This window comes from Hirundo rustica, chromosome 28 (assembly GCF_015227805.2).
Source record: "Hirundo rustica isolate bHirRus1 chromosome 28, bHirRus1.pri.v3, whole genome shotgun sequence".
Taxonomy (NCBI): domain Eukaryota; kingdom Metazoa; phylum Chordata; class Aves; order Passeriformes; family Hirundinidae; genus Hirundo; species Hirundo rustica.
Window position 1 is genome coordinate 1,045,984 of NC_053477.1, and position 25,596 is coordinate 1,071,579.

At 47.2% G+C, this 25,596-nt stretch overlaps 1 protein-coding gene across 8 annotated transcripts in view; it reads right to left on the reverse strand.

Annotated features, from left to right (window-relative positions):
* AAK1 (AP2 associated kinase 1) overlaps positions 1 to 25,596 on the reverse strand; it is a 78,645-nt gene that overhangs the window by 44,241 nt on the left and 8,808 nt on the right. For all 8 annotated transcript variants that reach the window (XM_058423713.1, XM_058423714.1, XM_058423712.1 and 5 more), the window contains 3 exons: positions 9,987 to 10,105; positions 8,052 to 8,160; positions 4,959 to 5,101 (listed from right to left, as the gene is read on the reverse strand). In XM_058423713.1, coding sequence (XP_058279696.1) covers positions 4,959 to 5,101; positions 8,052 to 8,160; positions 9,987 to 10,105 — 371 coding nt within the window. The remainder of the gene's footprint in view (positions 1 to 4,958; positions 5,102 to 8,051; positions 8,161 to 9,986; positions 10,106 to 25,596) is intronic.

Genomic DNA, 25,596 nt, shown 5'->3' on the forward strand with positions numbered 1-25,596 from the left:
TCCTCATCTGTGCAGCAGCATTAACAGCATGTTCTCTCGAGGGAACACACAATTTTTCATGTCTTTATGTTCAATCAGTGTCAAATTCTCAGATACAACAACAAGATAAAACATACTGCTCATACAGTTCAAAATTTAAAAGAACCACCACATAAGCATTTGCTAACAAAACCCTTTGGAAGTAGAGCTCCCCATCAAGGATGATCTTCGCAAGAAGGAAAGAAAAAGAAAGAGTCAACATTTTAAGCATCAGAAAATGCAGCCAAATTCGAGCAGCTGAGGGGGAGAACACTGGCTTGAAACCAAGGGTTAAACACGCCCCTTTCCCCCTCTGCCATCCATCTGCCTTGAATAAAGCACGGCACACAGATGTTCTTCCCAGCAGATCAACACTGGCAGCGTTATTCCCTGCTCCCTGCAAATACTCCTCCAACATTTCCCCAAGAGCCCTCCCACTTTATCTGGCAGAGAAGTCTGAGGTGATTTTTCACTCAAACATCCTGTGAGGTTTGTTAAACATCAGCACGGGACTACCCAGCGACCAGGTTTGATCAGCAAATGCCAGAAGGAAAAAATAAACACAGCAAAAGAGATTACTGCTACCCACTGCCAGGCCAGAGAAAAGTGTCTTTAAAAGGAGTATGAAGGTGTCTTCTTCTGGTCAAACACTTAGAAAGCTGTACTCCAGCTTCCAGCACCGTTAACTCTGCCTGCAGCCTTTGACACACCCAGCACAGATTTAGACCCCAAACAAAAGCCTTTAAAAGGAGATGAGGAGTTGTCTTAAGTTTTGCTGGTTACAGAGCGTAGTCAGCTTCAGTCCTTCCAAAAGAAATGCTTCTTTGCTAGAACAGAAACCAGAATTATAAAAACCACTGCACAGACATGCTGGGGAGGGACAAGGATACGTTTTCTTTAGCTGACTTATTCAACACCTGTGACCCTCTCCTGAGAGCAACAGCTTTAAGGCCAGTATTCCTGAGCTCAGGTAGTGATCTGGGAGGGATGTGTGACCAGGGCACACCTCCTGGCTGCTCTCTAGCACTGTCAGGTGATGTCTTAGGTTACATAACAAAAAAAGTGTATTCTATTTCATCTGTTGAAAGCTGTTGGGTGATGTTTTTTCCTTATCTCTTCTAACTCCAGGGGGGAAGGAGGAGGATGCCTTCTGATCATGGCCCAGCCACTAAAACCAGGTGGGGCAGTGTTTCTTATCTCTTTTCTCATCCCTCCATCCTCCAGGGGAACATCTTCTGATAATGGGCCATTTAGGGGCCACCAATGACATGACACATTCCATCATGCCATTGGGAGATGCTCCACACAGTGGGGGAGGAGCCAGCTGTTCCCAGCTAGATAAAAACTGGGACTGAAGGACACAAGGTATTTGGTTTTTTCACTGGATTCCCAGAGGAAGACTGGACCCATCTCACCACCACTGGATTTTCTACAGGACCATCCCTACTGCACAGAACCACATCTGTTACTCCAGGAGGATTTATTTGGACAGCTTCCAACACCCTGACCACCAGGGTGCCAGGTCGTATCCCTGACTCTGTCAGGGTTTTTCCAGGATTTTTTGTTTGCTTGCTTCTTTGCTTTTTTGTACTACTACATTTGGGGTTTTGTTTGGGATTTTTGTTTATTTTTGTTTGTTTGTTGTTGTTGTTTCAGGGTTTTTTTAATATTCCTAGTAAAGAACTGTTACTCCTATTTCCCATATCTTTGCCTGAAAGCCCCTAATTGTAAAATTAGAATAATTTGGAGGGAAGGTGGTTTACATTCTCCATTCCAAGGGAGGCTCTAGCTTTCCCTGGCAGACAACTGTCTTTCAAAACCAAGACAGGTCTCTTCAGAGATGTTTCCACTTCCCTTTCTACCCTGCTCACTATTTACCTTTGAAAGCTGATGCAGTGTTTGAGGGCACAGAGTGAGAGCCACGTGGCAGTGACTGATTTTGGCACAGGCACACTCCTGACATGGCCAGCATGAGGGGTCACCATGAATGAAGAGACTGGACAATTTTACTGATGACACTCAACAGACCCCTCCAAACAAATTCCAGGCAAAATCTCACTGGTGGCATCAGGGCAGGACTTGGCACTGCAAAGAGCGACAGAAGGCAGTGAGATGACAACAGCACAGCGGGACTGTCTGATCACACCACAGCAGGACAGCACTGTGAGGGCTCCTGCTGGAGTAAAACAGGAGAAACTACATCCTCATCCTGAGAGAACAATTTCCTGGGCACTGGAGGAAGCAAGGAAAGAAAAGAAGAGGTTCTGATCAACATCAGCATCCTCTGGGTTGACTGACACGGTTTTTGGGTACGTCCTGCTGCGTGTCTGCTACAGTAAAAATCATCTGCCACCCAGACACATACAACCTGATTTGTGACAACTAAAGCACAGGAAATAAACATCACAGCTTGTACTGCACAGCACCTGAATCAACCACCAGCCCAGGAGGGGCTGAACGCACCCAGGGCTGACACAGGATCTTTCTGTGGTCCTGACAGGGCCATGTCTCCTTTTGCCTATAGACACGCTGGGTAAAGGTGCTGCTGTCCCCAGCTGTTGGTCACCTCCCACCAGCTGGGGACTGTGCCAACAGGAGGCTGTTCTGCTTCAGGAAAAGCCTCTGGGCTCATTCAAAATCAGGGGCCACTGAAACTCCTCCAGCTGCGCTTGGCTGAAAGGGCTGAAAGCTCATTCACAGATGAGTTCTTCTGCTGAAGAGCTCTCCAGGCAGGAACCTCCAGCACTAGAGCAGCGTCAAAGAGCTGGAAGGCAAAAAAAGCCTCCAAGCCCCAAGCAGCTGCCTGCAAAACCAACATCTGCCCCCTCTTCAGCAGGGTTATAGTCACCCCAAGAAAACATCTACTCAATGGATGTTCCTCCTTACACCCAGAACTTGTACAAAACTTCTCTGGCCCTTAATGTCTCTTGGCTTTGCAACTCCCCCTTGACAGTAATACATTTTGTGATATATGACCTAAAGTTAATTCGTGTTAGGAAATGCAATATGTAATTAATTCACGATGAAATGTAGTGATATGCAATATAAAATTGATCTGCGTTCAGTCTAAGATCTGTAAACCTAAAGTGTGTTTAGGGTTAACTGAGACTAAAACTGCACGAAAGGGACACGGGGGTTGGGGAAAGAAAGAATTTCTGCCAGGAAAAGCCTCAAGACAGCCAACACCCGGAGATGGGCGTGCTAATGATCGAACGATTTAGAAAAGATTGGTATCTTATCTGTTCCGGCCCGATTTAACATTTCCAAACCTTCTCCAGACCCGGCAATCACGGCACTGTTCCACTCTGAGAATCTATTCAACTGACCCCGGACCTGAACACGAATACCTAATGAAGCTACCACGAAGCCGCCTCCACTCTCAGCGAAAGGCTGTATAAAAAACCAGCGGTGCTGGGCACAATTTGTGAACGGAGGGGGTTACGGAGCGATAGAGTCCGTTACCGCGTTCACCCAGTGCCGAAACCCCGGGGTTCGACGCTGTTCCTTTTAATTGTGGCTGTAGGAAACTAAATTTAAGTCTCGAAATAAAATTCTAAATTTTGATTTACTGAATTTGGCTTGGCGATTTATTACACATTTTAACACAAATAAAGTCAATATATATATATATATATTAAATCTTTGTTAGTACTTAGAGCTCAAGAGGTCACCATGACAAAAACAATACACTACTTCAAGCAGAAAATGTGTCTCCAAGCAGAGAAAAGCCAACTCTGATTCTGGGCACAGCTTACCAAGAGTCAGGCCTTGCAAAACCTCTCCTGACCTAAGCAGGCAAGAGTGGGCTGGATACCAGCCCCAAGAACCCATCTCAATTGCAACTCAGAGCAGAAAATAACACTCCAGATCAACCACTAACCCAGCACAGATGTCCCAGATTTATTCCCCTGCAACACACAAGTTTGTTCTTTATTAAACCCCCTGGGATTCACCTGAAAGGTAAGGGCAGGAGTTAACATCAGCTGGGGAGGTTCCTGTTCCTCATCCTCTCACCCTGTTTTCCTGACCTACACAAACTCCTGCAAGCTGCCCACAGACTTTAAAGCTTTAAATCCAGGACTCAGACTGGTCAGAGATCATCACCCATTTCCTGCTGAGAAGAGGCACAGGAGTTGTTTCTGTATCCAAACTGACTGAGCAGGGGCATCACCATCATTTCACGCATGCCAGAGCACACCAAACCCTGAGGATTTTTTCCCCTGCTCTACCTGGCTCTCCTTGGTACACGTGGCATCTTTGGCTCATGTAAAACAATGGCCAGTGGCACAAACAAACACCTGTGAGGGCTCTGAAAATAGAACCTGCCCCACAAAGCACATGTGAATTTCAAATGCACACAGCAGCCTCCTTCTTGCCTGAGTATTTCATTCTGGCATTTTATGAGCTCTTTGAGAGCAAAGGGAACATCCTTTTGTTTACTGGATTACAGGCGTGGGATTTTTCCCAAGCTGGCTCAGCTCTGCTCCCAGCTAAGCACACAGAGTTTTACAGCACACTTTTATGGTCAGAGCTCCAGAGGCCACTTCCAAAAGCTCCTACAGATTTCTGCCCCAAGGCCAACACTTCTGGAGAGCTCTTTTTAGTCTAGGTCCAGGACATTTGTCACAGCACATTTGTTGTGAGCTATCTTAAATAAGCAGTGTTTCAGGTCACTGTGAATAATTCATCAGGTACATTCTGACACATGTGCGAGCTAGAATTATTCACAAACATTTGTGTTTAAAGTAGATCTATAGACAGCAAACATATGGTAAGTGGCACTGAGAGGCTCATTTCTTTTTTTAACTTCCAGTAGAGAGGTGTGTTTAAGCCCACTTTCCCTCATTACCAGAAACAGAAGCAGAGCACTGGGGCGTGGGCAGCTCACAGACAGGAGGAGGATGCAACCGCCCTGCTGCACCCCTGGAGCCACAGCTCACCTTGAGATCCCTGTGGATGATGGGAGTCTTGCACTGGTGCAGCCTGGCCACGGCCTCGCAGGTGTCACAGAAGATCTGCAGGACCTCGCTCTCAGTGAAGCCGGTCTGCAGGCGCTGGTTCATCAGGTTCACCACCTGCCCCCCTGGCAGAGAGAACCACAGCAGGGACAGTGAGCTCTGGGCTCCCCACACCCCAACAGGGACACACTGAGCTCTGGCCACCCCCACACCCCAACACGGACACACTGAGCTCTGGGCTCCGCACACCCCAACAGGGACACACTGAGCTCTGGGCTCCCCACACCCCAACAGGGACACGGTGAGCTCTGCCCATCCCCACACCCCAACAGGGACACACTGAGCTCTGCCCATCCCCACACCCCAACAGGGACACACTGAGCTCTGGCCATCCCCACACCCCAACGGGGACATGGTGAGCTCTGCCCATCCCCACACCCCAACAGGGACACACTGAGCTCTGCCCATCCCCACACCCCAACAGGGACACACTGAGCTCTGGCCATCCCCACACCCCAACAGGGACATGGTGAGCTCTGGGCTCCCCACACCCCAACAGGGACACACTGAGCTCTGGCCATCCCCACACCCCAACAGGGACACACTGAGCTCTGGGGTCCCCACACCCCAACAGGGACACACTGAGCTCTGCCCATCCCCACACCCCAACAGGGACACACTGAGCTCTGGGCTCCCCACACACAGCAGGGACACACTGAGCTCTGGGCTCCCCACACCCCAACAGGGACACGGTGAGCTCTGGGCTCCCCACACCCCAACAGGGACACACTGAGCTCTGGCCATCCCCACACCCCAACAGGGACACAGTGAGCTCTGGGCTCCCCACACCCCAACAGGGACACACTGAGCTCTGGCCATCCCCACACCCCAACAGGGACACACTGAGCTCTGGGCTCCTCACACCCCAACAGGGACACGGTGAGCTCTGGCCATCCCCACACACAGCAGGGACAGTGATCTCTGGCCATCCCAAGTCACAGCAGGGACACAGTGAGACCTCTCCTCCCCACATCACATCATGTGGCACACAACAAGCTCTGCCCACTCCAAACCCAGTCCCCCCAACATCCCTGGTCTTGGGCTGCTCCTCAAACTGGGGCTCCACAGCACATGAGGAGTTCCAACTAAATTCACAACAAACCTTCTCTGGAGGTGTTTTGCAATCTCCTTACTCAGCTTGTTTCATTCCCCTACATCCCAGGGGTTTGCAGAACCTGTGGGTTGGTGTTACAGCTCACCTGGGCTCTGAGCAAACCTTCCCACAACTCCCACAGCCCACCTTGCCCTGGCTGCGTCAAGCACTCAAGTAATTCTAACTAATTTTCTTGTTTCCTTCCAAAGAGGACTTCTTTTGTCTGACTAGAGGAATAAAAGGCTGAATTTGGGGCACCCACAGTCCACATATTAGTCTGCCACATGTAAGCAAGAGGAGGGAGAGAGACACTTGGAAAACCCATGTGAAGTGTCTTGGCCGAAGTTGTCAACTGGCAAAGAAATTAAAAATCCATCTGTAACAAGGGAAACTCTGGACAAACAAAAGCAAGTTTTCATGAATGAGTCCTGAATTTACCTTGGCTTTGGGGTTTTGTTGCTGTCAAGGCCTTTCCAAAACAATCCAGAGGTTTTTTTTCCTCCTCTAAACACCCTAGACAGACAGAGCAAAACTCCTTTCTGATGCTCTGGCTAAGCAGCACTGTATCATTCCACATCAGAAGTGCTGGAAAACTTTCATGGTAGGAAAGAAAAGCTCCATTTAATGAATACTACAGCTGTGAACATTTTACACTCAAAATGAGTGCAGCTCTGCACACAAAGACGCTGATTTGGTTTGGAAACTGTCGGCCACAAAAGGAAAGTAACAAGAGAAAATCAGCGTGTAACAAGCATTGCAGTGGGGAAGGCTGCAGACAGCGGCCGGCCTGTGCTCAGCTGAGCAGCTAGCAAGAGCCACGTGAGAAACGCCACCCTGCAGCTCTCCTGCTTTCAGACAGAAGGAAACTCCTTAGAAAGATAGATTTTACTTCATCAGCCCAAAATTTGGGTACTGCAGCTCAGGGAGTGGGGAGGCATCTGAACAACTCAGGTTTGTACCTCTCTCGACAGTGGGCTCTGCACATGGGGCTGAGCAGGGATTTGCCAGCACTGCCTCATGCTTACAACAGCTCTTGTCATGTTTAGGTTGAAGCCTAAAGAGAGCTTATGGAATGATTCCTTCCAGCAAAACTGCATCCAAGGTTCTTTCTCTCACCAGCAAACAACCCAGTGCAAGGCAGTCAAGATTCCTGCAGCAAAACAAAGCAGCAAAGAGGACACGGCAGAACAGAAGCCTGCACTGGGCATGTTTACACACATCTGCATGTTTTTGCTACAATGCTTTCGATTTCAAAGCCAGACAGGCCCAAAAATACCAATTTCCATCAGCTGTCACCATCCAAACCAGCCACAGGCTCCTGAAGTCACCTGGCCAAAACATTATTTTTGCTGAACACTCTTCCTGGAAGACGCATTTGAGCCCAGCACATGCATCATGTTCCAAACACCACATCCCAGCCACGAAGATCAAAGCTTTGGGACAGCTGGAAGAGCCTGTCTGGCTACAGACAGCCAAGCAAAAAGGTCAGAGGTAAGAGGAATGATTTTTGGCTTCCCATTATCCATTTCATGCTTCTTCCAGAACAATCCTAAGCCACACTGATGTGGAACAAAGCTTGCAATGAGATTAAAGTGATGAAAAGTTACATTCCTGGCAGCTTTAAGAGGAGCCACTTCTTGTGTGGACCATTCTAAAGACAGCAGCAAGATGTATTTAAAAGCTCTCCTTCACAACAGAGGGGACCCAGGACCACCCTGGGCAGCAGCTAAGATGGTACCAATCCCATTAGCACAGTCAACACAGCCTCACGGGACATCCACCGCTCCAACCTGGCTTTGCTCAGCTCAGAACAGCTTCCTGGCAGCTTAGGGACAGCTCTCTTGTCAAAAGGAAGATGTTGTGCAAGTTCCCTGTAAGCACAGAAGCACAAACCCACCCATGACCAACACGCCCTCACTCACCCCGGCAGAAATCCATGAGGATCAGCACTTCCCACACATCCCCGCTGCTGACAGAGTTGATGCTGGAGTCGATGTAGCCCACAATGTTCTTGTGACCAGACAGATCCCGCTGCAAGACACAAATTCACACCATGGACCAGCCAAATTCACACCACGGACCAGCCAAATTCACACCACGGACCAGCCCTGCAGAGCGAGCGGCGTTTTCATCTGGTTCCTCCACACTGCACAAGCTTCTGTCACTTGGGATTAATTGTCACTCAGAGCTTGAGCAAACCTGAGCTTTGTCTCTAGCTGTTTTCCTTCCAGAAGGATCTGAGACAAAGAGCAGAGAAACAGCCAACCTGATGAATTAACCTGTTCAGGTTGGGTGCAGATCTTGGTACACTTCCTGAGGTGGCCCAAGCCAGACCCTGGAGCTGCTCCTCCTCTACACGAGGGGAGAACAGGGCAAGGGTGACAGTGGCCATGCAGGACTTGTTGGCCTTTCTTGTCTTGTCTCCTTCCAACTCTTCTGCTGACAAAATGTATCTCAAATCTTCACATACTCAACCCCACTAAAACAACAAAATAAAACTTAACCTTGCTTTTAGAAGTGCTTTATTTTAAGTAACTCAATGGATTAAAATTCTCACATTGACTACTTATCACAAAATCACAGACTCATTTGGGCTGGAAGGGACCTTAAAGATCATCAAGTTCCAAGCCCCTGCTATGGAGACACATGCTAAATTGCAGGGGAAAATTGTTTCTTGGGGACTGCCAGCTTCACATACACCCTCACTTTTCTATGAGCCACCATTCCGAAGGCACCAAAGACATGGAGACAAGAGAAAGCAGCAGCAAGTGAAACCCAAGTAAACAAGATTAGTGTGCACAGCTAAACCTTTGATGTGAGATCTAATCTCACCTTCTCCCATGAAGCCACAGGGAAACCAAGCCCAAAGCTTCCCTGCACTATCACAAACTACAACAGTTCACTTAAAAGGTATTAACCTAATTAAAAGCTACTTCAGAAATCACATATATAATTGTTACAGGTAGGAGTTTCTGATATGAGGATCATCTACACCCCAAACCCGTACCTCGTGTGGTAAATTCACAAAATGAGGATTTTATATTTCCTTCCCCACCTGGCAGCTGCTCTAAATGTTCATCAGTATCTTTGAATACAACTTCAAAAGTGGCACTTCCCGTGTTTACCATGCTGCAAACAAGATTAGGCAAATCTATCTGGATCATCTCCATTTTGTCTTTGTTTAGAGAAGCTAAGTTTAAAACAGCTATTAAAAATAGCTATCCCACCATATAAATCCTTGTGTCCAATAATCTAGAGAAATACCCCAGAGCTTATTACAAATACTTTGCATTTCAAAAGCCCTGGCAGCAACTACCCCACAAATACTGTTTTAATCTACCAACCTCACCAGTGCAGAGATAACCTTCATCCCAACCCAAGAGATCAGAAGATACTGTGATACAGATTTATCTCAGGATGAAGGTCTGTCATTCATGCGCTGATCTCAGTTCAGAGATATCAGAATCATCAGCCTTTTCTCATCAAGTTCAAAAGGCTGAAGACTTGAGATCTCAGCTGAAGATTGTGGGACTCTGAATTCCAACACTCCCGGCCATGCTCACATTTTCAGCCCTTCTTTCTCCCATTGAGACATGCAGTGCTCACCTATATCTTCCTGGAATTCCCTGGGGTTTTTTTTTTCAGGTACCAGGTTTTCCTTGTCCACTGGACAGGAAATAGTTCAGTACTAGATTTTCATACAACTCCAGAGGTCAGGTCTTTCCATACAAAAGCCACTTTTGCTAGGAAAATGCACCGTTTGTGACCTGATGCCACAGAGTTCACAAGCAGAAGGTGACCAGGCTCCCACCCCTCTGCATTCCAGTCTGGGGATCCAGCACAGAGCAGGAACTCACCATGATCTGGATCTCTCTCTTGCAGACCTGCAGGTCATACTCATTATTGACGTACATCCTCTTCAGGGCACACTTCACCCCATTGCTCGTCCTCACCAGGAACACGATTGCAAAGCCACCTACGGAAGACACAAAATCACCTGTTCATTACCAGGAAACCCCTTGGCCTCTGCCCCCAACCCTGTCCCTGCAGGAAGAGGGAGGGCACTGAGCAGCTCCCAGCACCCCACAGTGGGAATGCTCCTTCCCATGCCCATCTCCAGAGCTGCCAGCTCTGCCTGGACAGTTATCTCTAGGAACTAAAGGAGATCCCAGAGAATAATCTTCAATGAATGGCAACAAAGTTAACAGTTAACATCTCCATAAAAACAAGCAATTACACCAGTTCCTGGTCCTGCCAGACATCCCTCATTGCTCCATTAATTCCCATTATGAAAAAGAAAGCTGAAGGACAGCAACGCTGCCTCGGACAGAAATCAGAGCTACAGATCACTCACTGAACCACCAAAGGCCTAAACTTAAAAGGCTCTGCAAGTTGGAAGCATCTAAGTTACATTACAAAGCTGATTTGTGCAAAAAGCAGAAGAAACATCTCCCACATGCGGTTTGATGTTAATGCTTTTAAATTAGGACAAAAGAAGAAGGGAAAAACCCACAATTCATTCTGTGGTCATTGCTATTAGTAAAGTCAGGACTCCCAGGATAAATTGACCTGTTTCAGATGAAAGCCTTTTATCTCTGTCAGCTCTCCATCCAAATACACAGGTTTACATTCGTAGTCCTGGCAGAAATAGGAAGCTGATGAAGGATTGAGGGGTAGAGGCATGAAAAATTTCACACCTGGCTCCAGAGATCAGAACGAATTTGTTAAGAGCAGCACAAATCCAAGCAGCCAGAAGTGCTGCACACTAGTGAAAAGGGATGCACAAAGACACTGCTGATGCCACAGCACAGCAGCACCACATCTGCTCCCCAGCACCTCACACTGCACACATATTTATGTCCAAGGACTCAGAAAGGTCCAGTCACAAGTCAGCTCCTCCTCCATCCTGACACAGGAGTCACACACAGGTAACACACCTGCCAGCACGGGAACTGCTCAGCAGGAAGCTCTCTTGGCAGGCAAACCCCTCCGTTTTACACAGCACAGTTTGCCACAGGAACTAGAGCACGGTTTCCAAGGAAGCCCCACTGACTTTTAGAAGCAGCCCCAGAGATGCAGCCGAAAGAAGAAACAAAACAAACCAAAAAAATCACTCCTCCATGCTTCCCCCCTACCAAGAAAAAAAACTACACGAAAAAAAAAAAAAAAAAAAAAAAAAAAAAAAAAAAAAAAAAAAAAAGGCGCCAAGACTTCAATTAAAGGTCTTGAAAACGATACCCAGGCTGCAAAATGGACACCCAAATTCAGAAAACTGGGACATGGCCCTGGGATGCAGCACATCACAGCTGCTCGAACCCCCCTGCAACTCTGGAGGGGCCTCCACGCACAGTGCTCAATTCAGACCCAAAAATAACCCTGACTCTCTCCCTGAAGCTGCTTCAAGTTGAGGATCTCAAATTACAAGTCATTTTTAAGAGCTTCTGAACCCACAGCGGTGGCCTTATTGTTCTCCCCAGCCACATTTTGTCGTTTTTGGAGAACAAATCTGCACATCCCACTGTGAATCTTTAGCCTAAAGGGTGGTTGTGGAAAAGAGTAACACCGTGCTGCACTGATTTTTCTTCCCCCTCTTATAACCCACAATGGAGCCAGGAAGAAATAAGAGACCACAACCAACACAATTTTCCCAAACCCTACTTTCCTAACAGTCTAGATTTTTCAGAATCATTGGAGAGATCAGGTTTGGAATCCTTTTTAAAAAAATTTCTGTACAATACTCCCATGGATAGCAGAAAAATACCAGAGAAAAATCACAAAACCAAACAAAATAAAAAACAACCCCCAAACACCAAACAAAACCCCAAAGAGTTGGGTTTTTTTCAACGTTTATTGCAGTCTCAGCCACCCTCAAAACTTTTTGGTAATCACAAGACTTTTGGGTTTCCCTCTCCTCCTCCCAAAATGAGCAGTCACCCACGAGAAGCCCCCACTCCATCCCAGGGACTCAGTTCCCTTTTCCCAGCTCTGGCCAGGCCAGCAGGATACAGGATCTCTGTTCACAGTGCTGCACTCAGCAGAAACAAACACGAGCTGAGCAGCAAAAAGAAATCAATTAAACTTTTTTTTTTTTTAAAAAAAAAAGTAGCTTCACTAACCTCAAGAACCTCCTCCTCCCAAACCTTTGCTTCAGCTAAGTGGGACTGGAGCCTCTTCCAACCAACTGCTAATGCCTCATTCCCAGGTCCCTTCCCTCTAGCAGGATCCTGGGCTAATTAACAAAGTCACCTCCAGAGCACCCTCATTAGAATATGCACATCGTGCACAAGCCAGCTGGCACAGAAAAATACAGTCTGTGCAAGGGAGAACACAGATAAAGCAACCCAAGAGCTCCAAGGAAAGAGATGTTCATAATATTAAAAAAAGTAATGGCAGAAATTGAGCTAATTCTGATACGGGACTGAAACATCAACACAGGATCGTGGCCCAGAGCACCTTCCAAATACAGCAGTGAGACAAAAATACATCAGGTGAAGCCACATCCAAGGAATAGGAACCTGCAACCTCTGCACCAACAGAAGTCACAGTCCAATTGCACCTCGTGTCCTTCTCTCCCTCACCTTTGACTCCTTCAACATCACACATGAAGATGTGCAAAACTGTTGAATTTATTCTGTCTGCAAATAAACCCACCAACGTGGTTACTTTAATAATAAGCTCCCACTGACTGAAGATTAAAGCAAGACAATTCTACTACATGCAAAAGTAGCATGGCTCTCTCTCCAGAGAATATAAGGGTTGGTTCCACTGGGGAAAACACAGCAATTTTTACACAGCAATCTATAGAAAGTGACTGTGCCGTCAGAGAAGCAAAACTTCATGATCCACATCCATTTGAGAGCTGTGCTTTCTATGAAAATCCTGTGTCATTTGGTCCAGTGGCTCAGCCAAAGCAGACCACAGCATTCCTTCCCAGGTTCGACCGTACCCAGGACTGAGTCCAGAAAAACACCACACAATCAAGAACTTCTAACTGCCCTCAGGTGGTTGCTTCACATTTAAATCAGGTGTAAAAAAGACTACCCAAATTTGAATTTATCTGCATTTATTACACCTTCCATTGCCAATTGGCTTCAGCACTCCTAGTCTGGCAGGAAGAGAATGGGACTACAAACAGAAACAGCAGGAAAAGAGGAAGAGCACAAAGAACAGCAAGCTTCTTGCTGCACCCTTAGTATGTCTAGAGCCCTCTGTGTGTAAGATCTAAGTCCACCAGCAGCACATTCAGGTCAGTTTTAAGATGACTGAGAACCCTCCCCTCCAACCTGGCCTCTGAAGGAAGCACAGACACTGCAGAGAAATCAGGCCACTGACTTGCACACAGATTTACAGGAACAGGGCTTGGACATGTCCACAGCCTGGAGCAGGAATCCTGCTCCTCCCAGGAGTGTTGGGGCAGCAGGTCCTCCCAGACCAAGGTTAGAGCTCCAGGTACATCTGCTTATGGGCTTCTTGTGCCACAACCTTCATTACACACATCTATCTATCTAATTTTGATTTTAAAATACATATTTAAAATAAAAATAAATTAAACAGATAGATTAAAAAATGTATATAATTTATATATGTTATTTATTTATATATATGTTTATAATTATTTTTATATATATATATACACACACACACATACACATACATACATACATCTACAGATAAGTAGACAGACAGTGGCAGGAATGCTTAGAACACCATACCCAGTCCTGAGATTTTCTGTCAAGCTTCTTCCTGTGCACAAGAGTTGAGTCTGGGAGCTTTGGCCCATCCTTCATCTCCCAAATGCCCAAAATGTTTATTACTAACTGCACAAAGATAGAGAAAATGGCCACAAACTGTTGCATTGCAGCATTTTAAGGCCGGGGGGCAGGTGCACACACAGGCTACTGGCAAATACAAAGCACTGAAGTACTTGAAACCTTTTTACTGGCAATTGTGGCCATGACATTCACAGCAAAAAGCAGCTCAGAAGGAGCTGGGCTCCTCAGGCCCATCAGAAGCAGCACTGTTTGGAAAGCAACCACAGCCCAGGCGTGAGAGCAGAGGTGCAGCAGGAACCACCAGAGAGCTGACGGTGTCCCCTGGCAGCATCAGCCAGCCCCCAAGAGCCCAGCGAGGCACTGAGCTATCCAGCACCTGGGCTGCAGCCAGCACTGCTTACCCAGGACTTCCTGAGCCATTCCGGAGCTCCCCCTCAGCCAGAACCTCCAGGGGCTGGTGGGCACCTCCTGTGGGCTGCAAGGTGAGGATGGCTGCAGCCCTGCCTGGCCACTGCCCACTCCACAGCTGGGCTTTGCCCAAACACCATCAGTCACCCATCTGAACTCTGTTTTTCACAGTCAGCATCATGCTGAAAATCATACACGTACCTTACCTTTCAACTGACCACTTCTTCTTTGCCCACTGCACATCTACACCACCACCTCCTCAGCCTCAAGGGCTTTCAGCTTCCAGAGCTCCAGACCACAACCAATTTCTCCCTCATTATTCCAGTCCAACCCCCAACTTGGCTAAATCTGGGTAAAGTTGAAAGGAAACAGATCAAAGACAAATTTACAAGCAATTATGATGAAGCCCTGCCAGATACACATTACAGGACCATCTACTTCTGTTCTCAGAGAACAGCAAGACAACAGCCAGGCACTGACAGCTCCGACTTAAAGATGAACATCCCAGGATCTGAGCAGCTCCCAGCAGCCAAGGTCAGCTCAGGAGCCTGTGCTACACGTGGCCATGGAGGGTGGGTCACACACAGGCACAGCTTAGAGGCAAAGTATTCCAGGCACCAGGAACATCCCCGTCTCTCTGCTGGTAAAGCCTCTTTTCCAGTACACGTGTGGAAAGCAAAAGGCACGAGACCAGTGCAGGCTTCAGCTGCAACAGAATAAATAAAGCCAGAGCCTTGCAAGCACCAGAAGGGACAAGAGCAAGAGCTAAGCCTGAGAGTCACCTCAGAGGACAGTTTTCCCCTACACACGTGCCTGTGATTTCAGGTTCTGAAGGAAATTCAACTCTCTTCCCACAGCAGCCAGCAAAAGCTAAAATATCAATCCCATTCTAAAACATGAAAAGTTATTTCTGTGGTCATCCTTAAGACATATCAATATTGTTGAGCAAGCAGCACATAGCCAGCACTGGGATCAGCATCAGCTTAGAGCCACCACCAGCTACAGGGGTTTCTCTGGGGAAACTTTTTTTGCATCTCTTTGGCACTTTAGGCCTGCCTCAACAGCATGGAAATATGGTTGTCATGCTACACACTGCTGCCTGACTGTTGTTCGTGCTGTTCTAGCCTAAAAGGTTTTAGGATAAGCTGAAATAATACTGGGGAGTTCCAGTTATCTCCAGTAAATAGAGATGCCAAAGCAATTTTCCATGCAGGTTTGTGTCAGGGCACTGGCCAGCTGCCAGCTCTGGTAGTTATGTTTTCAGCCCTTCTGTAATTCCTGCAGGATGCAGAAATCCTCCCAGCCAGGCAAGCACTTCTAAACTAGGTAAGAGCAGCTGCACAGAGCTGCACGTGATCCCTCTCAGCTCCCCCAAGGTAAGGAGATAGCAGTGTGCTGAGTTTAAAGGATTCACGTGGATTGCAAGCCTGGAATCCTCTTGCAGCCAGCAAGCCACAGGCAGGCAGCAAGGCTAACCTGCAAGCAAGCACAGCATTGCTGCTGCACAGAATTTGCACCAGCTGATGTTATGGTGAGGAGGAACCACAGAGACATGGGCTCCTTCTCTCACCCTCTGGTGACAAGCACCTCCAAAGCTGCTTTCCACTGGGGACACACAAATCAGCTTGTTGAAATGCACTAGGTATCAGCTGAGCCGTGCTCTGGACACCACCCCTCACCCTCCACAGACCCTTCTGGGATGGCACTGGGGGGGTGGCAGGGAAACCACCCCAAATGTCTTGTCCTGAGAGCCCCCTTGCTACCAGCACCACGCCTGTATCATCACACACCACCACCTCCTCAGCCCTGCTCCAGATCTTCCCCCTGGCAGGTAACCTGTGACAGCAGAGAGGAAAACAAGGCACATCCACAGGCAGGTGTTGTGCTTGCCAGACAACACCCAGGAAAAGCCTGTTTTTATAGAATCACAGCATATCTGAAGTGGAGACACCCACAAGGATCACTCTAGTCCAACCCCTGGCACGGGACAGCCTGAGAATCCCACTAGGCTTTGTCTATGCCAGGCCAAAATAAAGAAAGTTCAGCTGTAGCCAGACAGTTTTTGAAGTCCCAACTCAGCAGAGCAGCTCACCCGAGCTAATCATAGTCCAGAAGCAGGGCTGGACTCTGCCCTGTGCACACACAGAAAAGCAGCCTGGATTTCACGGGATCTGCAGGACCAAAGGCGCTTCCACGAGCCATCAGTGCTCCCAAACCACATTGCATTTCTGTGCTGCCCAGCAAACCTCTGCCAGAGACAGCAGCTACAGTAACAAAACAGGAACAGCTTCATCCAAACACAGTGAGGCAGAACCTCCTAAAATCCTGCTCAACATCCCTTCCAGAGGTACGAGTGCTGCTTGTCCAGGAGCAAAGGAGACACCTGGCTCTGTGACCTACCAGCTGCAGGTCTGAGCTCTGCAACAGCAGCTACAAAAACATCTCCACGGATGTGTCTTCCCTCTGCAAACACTGTCAAGGTTTTCCTCCAATCACACCCTGGGGGCCTGACATTTCTAAGTTTGAAGAGATTTTAGCCTGCTAGCAGTGCTGTTTCCCAAGGAAAAAGTTCTCGAGAAAGCTTCTTCTCAAAACAGTCTTTGCAAAACAACTCTCCTTTCCCAAAACAATCTTTCTCCAGGTGATGTTTTCCTGTTTTCTCTAATTTCACCAATGGAATTAGAGAGGTGTTGCTCCTATTCACCAATCATGTTAAGTGTGTATTGGAACACCTTATAAAAGGTGGCAAGAATTAGACAATAAAGCCTGCTATACTCTTTGCCTTCTGAAATATTTGGAGTCTTTCATCTTTCTTTCGTGTCCTACAGCAACAACACCCCTCATTTTTTCCAGGGCTGTGTTGGGTTTGAGGAGGAATCACTTCTCTTTTCAGTCAAGGCACTCAAATCATTGGGCTTGAAACTGTCAAGTCACCAATTTCCACTTTCAAAAATAAATTTAAAAAAAAAAATCACTGCCTCATTTTGGATTTTCTCCATCACCCTTCCACAAACAAATTACAATACCTGGAATTACCATAGCTCCTGATAAACATTGTGGATGCCACTAAAGACTTTTATGCCTCAGGGGTGAAATTCTTTTCCGAGATGGACAAACAAGACGTGGTTTTCCATTGAGTTGTTCCCATCTTTTTGTATTTTAGCTCTATCTCATCCCCCTCAACGCTCTGCATGCAGACAGCCCACTGTGCTTCAGCACTGCAGCTGAAGAGAAGCCAAGTGCTGCTCAGATGTCCCCAAAACTGCCCCTGGAACATTCAGCCTCCAGGGACAGCCAGTGAGGCATTTTAAGCTCCAGCTGTACCAGCAGGCACTTAAAATTAAGTGCTCTGCTGAACCAGGCACAAAGCCACTCCATTTGCACAATTCCAATACTTACTGATCCTTATCCATCAAGAATTATGTCATATTTTGCCTTATCGCACCAGCCAGAAGAACTTCTCTAGCACTTACCTTCCTAAGTACAAGGGCAGGCTCACTCAGGTTTTGTTTCTTCCCCCACAGTCAGGATGCTGTGATCCAGTTACAGGAAAACCACAATGACTCCCTTGCATGGGGTGTTTCCAGCTCACCATTCCCAAAGCTTTACTAAAACACAGTCATGTGTTTTTCCCCCAGTCACAGCCACAAGCAGCTGTCACACAGACATTGCACGTTACCCATCACTGGACATCATCACCCGGCAACACCAGAACCATTTTTCTCTGCTGTTGTCTTGAGGAAGCCATCCTGCACCTCTGGCTCCTCTAACTGGAGCAACATACAGCCATTCAAAAAAGAAAACACTAAAAAAAAGCAACACAACCAAACTTCTACCCAAGTTGTGGATATACAATAATCACTCCTTTCAACCCAAACTACTTTATGATGGGATTCTTGATCCTAAAGCACCGATGGTTTTGGGCATCTTTGACAGAGACAGCTACAGCAAACCTCAGCTCTGAAGTCACTTAAAAAGTGGGGTCACCACAAAGAAAAAAAGGCCAAGGAAAACAGTTTAACCAAAGTTAAACAATACAAAAATCTGCAATTATTTCAGACAACAGCCAAGCTCAGCAGAGTTCTGCAAGCATATCAGGGAAAAGCTCTCCATGTGCCAGAGCTCACCAGGTCAGCTTTTGAGGAAGCTGAAGGGACACCCTAAGCCTGGCTCCCCACACTGCAAACCCAGGATGATGATGGACAATTGATTCATCTGTAGTAAGACAGGCAAAAGAGGTGCCCTGGGATCCTGTCCTCAGAACCCTGGGGCTGCTGAGACCTCCAAAAAACCTTCCTCCAACTGCTGGGAAATGCCACTGGGACCACACCACAAGTCTCAAGAAGACTCCCCAGCAGCTCCTATAAAAAGCACCACACTGCCCCACAGATCCAGCACTGACGGGGAGGAGAGCCAAGGAAAACAGTCCTACTGCTCCTGCCCTGTGTAATGATCTGGTGTGACCCTCCACACAAGTAAATATTTGCTGGTGTATTCTAATATGGGCTTTTTATTTCAATAATAGCTCCCCATGATTTGCATTAGGATTACAGTGCTATTTTTGTGGCCATTAATCTGCACCAATGTATTCTTTCTGCTGCCTTTATTCCACTCTTCCATTGCCCGGCAGGAGGGTATTGCTGCACATACCTGCTGAAAACAAACCATTTCAAATCCCATTTTCCCAGTTTTTACGCCACTTTTGCATTCCTTCGGAGCTCTTTGTTTCCAGGACAGGATATTTCACCCCAAATTAAGCTTTCTGTTCCAGTATTATTCCTTGTTATTACCAAATGTGCCCACAAACCAGAGGCAGCACTGTGAAGTGTTCTGCTGTGATACATAACAAGGGGCTGGAATGAACAGGATCACTGCACATTGCTTTTTCTGCTTTGTGAAGCATCTGGAACACCTTTAAAGCCACAGTGTGTCAACATTAACATCTTTACAGAAAACTACAACTCCCTCATTCTGTTTTTTAAAGTCATTTGAGGCATCATTCAGAAGACACAGTAATGAGACAGACTTTGCATTAGGGCTGTAATATCGAAGACCATGAAAATACCAAAGGAAGTAAAGACAAGACTGGGACAATCCATGATTTACAGAGTTCAACCTGGAACATTATCCATGTTCACCCTTCCTTTGGACCGAGACAATCACAAACACAAGCAATTTGCAAGTAATTTTTTCTGTTCTTCAAGCCATGGTGTTAAAAAGGATGTTACTGGGGTGGGAAAACCCGTGATTAACAGAAAAGGGGCAAAAACCTTAGAACTTGACCAGAGAACGTTTGGGTCAGTTTGCCAACACCACTGAGAGCAGAAGGGTGAGGTCCTGCTCACCCAGCTCACATCCCCAAGACCTCCTCTCACACAGGAACTCTGCAGCCTGGCTCCAGAAAGGAAATTTGAGCTGGAACTGCAACTTCAGGTAGTCCCAGCCCAGAGCAGACTCCTCAAACCACAGCATCTCCCAACATAGCCAGAAGTCATCCCAACAGGATAGGACTGAAGGTTCACCCTCTCGTGACATTTTGGCTATGGCAGACCATGTTACCAACAGGAAGAAACATTTCTAGAGGTTTCCCAGCACTGCCTGGTAGCACAAAGGATTTCACCCGTCTCACCCTCTCCCTGGCAGAACTGACACTGCTCACAGTCCCTCCCAGCACATTTTCCATCCTGTTCTTTCACCACTCTACTCACTCACACATGCTCCGCAGCAGTTTATCCCTGGATGTTGTCACCCTGTCACCACCAGGAAGTCCCACCAAAATCTCCACTGGATTTCAATCCCAAGTTCTTCCCCTACATGCCAGTGCAGCTATAACTCAGCTTTTCTCCTCAGCCTCCTGGGTATGGAGATGAAGGATGCTACCCAGAGTCTTTTCCAGATGATCCAGCACAAGAAGACTAGAAGGACTCAAAGCAGTGCTGGTTGTATTAATGTTCTCCTTTGTGTTTGCATTTTGTTGTTTTAGTTCTACATGTTGGAGAGACACGACACTTGGGGTTTGGGATTTAATTACTGCCTGTGACTCACTCTCCCACCCAATTCCATAATCCTCTGGTTACAGTAGGGTATTTACATACCATTTTATAGCCATGTAAGCAAAGATTATTCACCCTCAAGTTGCAGGCACAGAAAACACACAGTCTGTCCCAAGGCATAGGCTTGCATCACCTCTCAGGAGTACATGGACAAAATCGTGTTTGTCCCCCATAACTCAAGCTAGAAAACCCCAGGATTTTCTGTAGCTGGGCTAAACTGTGTCAACAGTCAGCATGCTGAAGCACAAAGCACTGACAGGGTGTGCTCAGGCACAGGCTCACACACAGACCCAGAGGTGCAAGTGGTACCTACACAAGTGTCTGAAGGTGGCAGTCAGACAGAGGTGACACTCAGGACACGCTGCACACACAACAGCAGCAGCAGGCTCTGCTCCAGGAGGGCCTGAATGTGGATCTCCTGGTCTTATTACACCCAAATGTCTATAAACAGTGCATGTGTTTGTGTACATGTGTGTTATAAACCAGAGTCCAGTTCTGAACAAGAACAAAACAAACCCTCATCCCCTGCCAACAGCCTCCCCAGCTGAGAAGAGTAGATAATAACACTAAATTAAACAGGGCCTCTCTCAGCCCAGATTTTCTACCTCAAAGGAAATAACAAGCCCTACTTAGTTGATTTTTGTTACGTCCCTTGACTTATCTAAAGCATAACAGTGCCAAGTTCAAGGGACTGCTTCAATCTAAAGGCCTGTCCCAGCATCTCCTAGAGCAGTATCTGGCGCGAGCTATTTCAAGGAGCTCTGCATACCAGGAACACAAAGCACTGGTCTCCCTGCAGGGCAGACAGGAGGGCTCTGGGCAGTGCTGTTCTCCTTCAGCTTAGGGCTCGGAACCACCAGCACCCACATCCTTAGAGTGCATGGCAGGCCTGAAAGCTACAAAGCAAATGAGACTGCAGAAAACGCTGCACCGCACTTCCTTCCATCACAGTCCCTGGGAAGCTCCCCACGCTCATTTCCAAGAGGAGAGATCCATCTCTCAGTGCCTGACCTCACCATCCTCACCTGTACACGAAGTTAAACACACTAAAACCAAACAAAAATCAGTGCACATTCTGGGTGGTGAACTGAGCTTTCAGTTGTGGCTTTGTCTGCTCCTCTGGGCTGTTTCTACTACTCCTAAACAGCACTTTAAAAGGTTTCATCCTGGAATGGAGATAGAACTGCTCTGGGAAACTTACCAAATCAGATCTTGAAACATCAACTGCCAATTAAATAGTCTGAACATTTAAGTTTTATCTTGAGGGCAAAAAGGAAAGGGCACACCACTAACTCCAGCTGAAAGAGCTTTATCTATGTAAGGAGCAATGGCCACAGTAACTCAAATTTCAACCCTGTTCTGACCATTTTAGTGTGTCTGTAGGAGGCAATCAGAGCTCCAGAACTGCAGGGAAAGTAGAGAAGCACCTAGAGAGAGCACAGAGGACATCTAGTATTTCATGACAGGAAACCTGAAACATGCATGGTATCAAGAGAATCAGCTGAATCCTGCATCTCCCCACATGGAAAATTAGCTAAGAAGGCATTTTTGCACCAAGATCGGGAATTTAATAGTGAACATACTCTAAAGAAGATTGTAACAGTTTCAACTGTAAAATGTCAAGAGAGCTCAGAGCTAAAGTGAGCATACAGCAAATGGTTTTTTATGAATACTTCTAGTGATACATTTGTTGAAGAAACTACACAAGGGACACAGATACAGGTTGTGTGTCAAGCCAGCCAAGGACAGAATCCTCCTGGCACAGAACAAACTCTTGAAGACTATTCAAGCTTTGCTGAGCAAATCACCAGCTCCCCTTCCCTCGCTGCAGAACATGTGCAAAGCTTGTTTCCTCCTAGCAAATGCTGGGGCTTCCCAGGCTTCATCCTACTGCCAGAGGAAAAGTAGTGCTGGGAAACTGAGGTGGATTCTGTGCTGCCTGGTTCATATTCACAACAACAGCAGCTCTGAGCAGGGCAGGTAAAAGCTCAGCATTTCACATAGTCTATAGCAGAGAAATACATGTGCAGCCCTACACCTCCACAGCTGCCAAAGTTAGGCACTGTCCTTCCAATAATAACCATTTTCAGCAGCTAGAAATTATCCACGCAGCTCACATCTGAGCTGGGAAGAATTTGATCTGCACAAAGTCAATCTGCACATAAGCAACAGTTTCCACATTAAAGCAGGAAGCAGAGGAGCCTCCATGGCTGGCCAGCAGAAATCTCTCAGGCAGCCTCACGCTGAGCAAGTTCTCCAGGCACAGAAAGCCAGGCATCTGCATCAGCCTGGTGCCCACACAAAATGCAACTGAGATTCAGTGGGAGGCGGGAAGAAAACGGGAAAAAAACTAAACAACCAGCTTCAAAGGTACCTCCAGAGTCCATCAGATAACACCCACCATCAAAGCAAAGGTCTGCTTCCAAGAGAGCAGGACAGCCCGGGCAAAGCCCTGCTTATCACAAACACTTCTCACTCCCAGCTCCGGAAAGCAGCAGCTCTTCCAGCTCTAGCTGCAGCAAAGCTTAAGCTTTAGGCTTTAAATACCAGGAAAACTTTAATAGAACATCCAGCACATCTGAGCAAAGGACTTCTCCCCAGGTAAAACAAAGGCTTAAGCTTCCACAGAGTGGGTCACACTCTCAGCCAGGGGAAAGCAGGGCCATAGTCAGCCCTACACAGATTTACCATAGCTGAGAATCCTAATGTGATTATCCAATATTACCAGCATAATTATAGGGCCCTTGCTTAATGTCACTGCTGCAATATCTAGGCCATGACAAGACAGATTTAGATTTACAAGCTCCACCCTCTCCTTTTAAAAAGGCAGGACATCACCATCATTAATGTTGGTGTGGCAGCCTCAGCCACGAGTGCCTGAACCGTGCAAAATAACACAGCCAGGAACCTCATCCAACACACACCACCAGCACAGCCTTTACCTCTCCTGATTCTAGGAGAGCAAGACTGGCTGTCTAGGGATTGTAGCAGTTTTGGGAGCGAACATTTAGTATGTCAGCTATGATGCTCACTCACAATGGCAGACACGAAATAATTACATAGTTAGAGGCATTTTCACTGCATGGACAACATGGGAGAAGCATAACTGCCTCGTGTCACTTCTCTGGGAGTTTATTTCGATAGAGCTTATTTAAAAGCAGTCAGCTTCATTTCTTTGTATGTTTCAGGACCCTATCTCATTACAGACCTCTAGGAGACACCTCACTCCCCACACAATCCTCCTGCAACTCCCAGCCAGGTCCACGGAGAAAGACAAAAGAAGAAGCTGTAAATCACAACACAGCAAGGGAATTAATCTCTGCCATGCAACAGCATTTTAGAAGCCTAAAATAACCAGTGGGCAAGATCCAGGCTATGCATTAAATCCACAGTCTTGTCAGAAGCTCCAGTCCAAGGGCAGCAGTAGCTCGGCACTCCGAGCAGCAGCAGAGCGTCGTCGTCATCGTTGAGATGGCCACAGCACTCAAGAGTGCTTCTTTAAAAACTTCAGGGTTCTCCAAGCATCAGTACCTTGTTATCTAAAAGTCTTTCATACCTTTTCTATGTAGCAGTCCCACGAGCAGCTCCACACAGCTCTGGCTCTTTCTCTCCTCTCTTCTTTCTGCATTTCCAGCTCGCTGCTCCCTGTCCCTTGCACAACCTCCTGTCCCCTCCTCCTCACAGCAGGGCCAGCAGACTCCCACTGACCCCTCTAACAGCTAATTCCCTCTTTTATCACACCCATAGCTGTGAGGGCAAGGCTGCTCCCATTCTTCGATAATTAACACGGCTGTAATCTATGGGGGGCAAGATTGCCTTTAGCACTACATCTGTCTTCCCACAGCAGAGCACAGCCCAGACACCCCAATTCAGGGGTATGAAAGCCTCCCAGTATTTGTGACACCAATTTCATAACAAACAGCAGCTCACTGGAGGCGATGGAACTGTACTGGCTGCCACAGCAGGAAGCACATTTAGGTGTTCACGTGGGTAGATCTGCTGGGCATGTGCTCTGCTGCACAGCCCTGTGCATCCACTCCATTACTCCCTGACAGGCAGACTTGGAAAACCAAAGCTGATAGAACAGTGTTTTATTACTATGCAGCAAGTCATGCTGCATCCAAATAGATTACTTGGCAAGGCAGATTCAGTCCCTTTATTGCAACGATTTTAGTCCTTGAACCTCCACTGTAAGCCTGAAAAAAAATAATTAATGGGTCATGAATAACTCACAGCTTAAAAAAAAAAAAATTAAAAATCATTTGTTTAGTTATCAGTCAGCCCTTTAAAAAGCACATTTCAGCTGCTATTATTCCCAGCAGCTGCTAATAGCATCTGAGCCCTTGTTCATCTCCAAGTGAAATTAGCAGTGGCATCAACATGCTGTGGAGCATGACGGGCTCTGAGTGAACACAACTGGAACTGCAAAGCCAGCAAGAAGCTGCAGCAACTGCAGGCAGCTGAAAAGCTTCCCTGGAAAGGCAAGGAAGCCATGAATCACGTTGGCAGGAGAGAAGAGAAAAAAGCAAAACTAGTCGAGCAGAGAGCAGGTTGTAGCTGGAGGTGTAGAGGAGGGAGAAAGCAAGATGAAGATGAAGGTGAAGGCCAGAGTTGGGACTGGCTTGCAAGGGCCAGGCAGACCAGGCCATGGAGAAGTGTCATGGTAACAGCACACTCCATTTGGGAAGCAATTATGCAAGATCTGAGGACAGCTCATGGCAACAGACAAGTCAGAGATTTAGGAATTTTGATTCCTAGGCAGCACCCAGTCACAGCACAGCAGCAGAACCAGACGCAGAACTCCACACATTGCAGGAAGAGCCCGAGCTCACAGCCAACAGGACCCTGTCAGAACTTCACAGCAGTGTATGGAGGCTCCTCTCCAACCAGCTTCCTCTCCTTCAACCCAAGAATCCAGAGTTCAGCCTTTCCAGGAATGCCAGATAACTACAGGTTATGGGTAGCTGTGTAGCTAACTACAGGTTGCAGCTACCCTTGGGCCAACAAAGTGCCACCTCCCTGAGTAACAGGAAAACACAATTTAAGGACACATCCCATTCCTCTGGAGGGCATATGCTAATCCACCCCTGCAGACAGCAATGAACTTTTCAACTCCTGAGTACATGCCAAGCGTGGGGAGGTATCCACTATCCCACCAGGTCCGTCTCAGGGAATTTAAACCCCCAGGTACAGTCAGAGGCACAAAGTATCCATGATTCAGCATTAAATGGGAA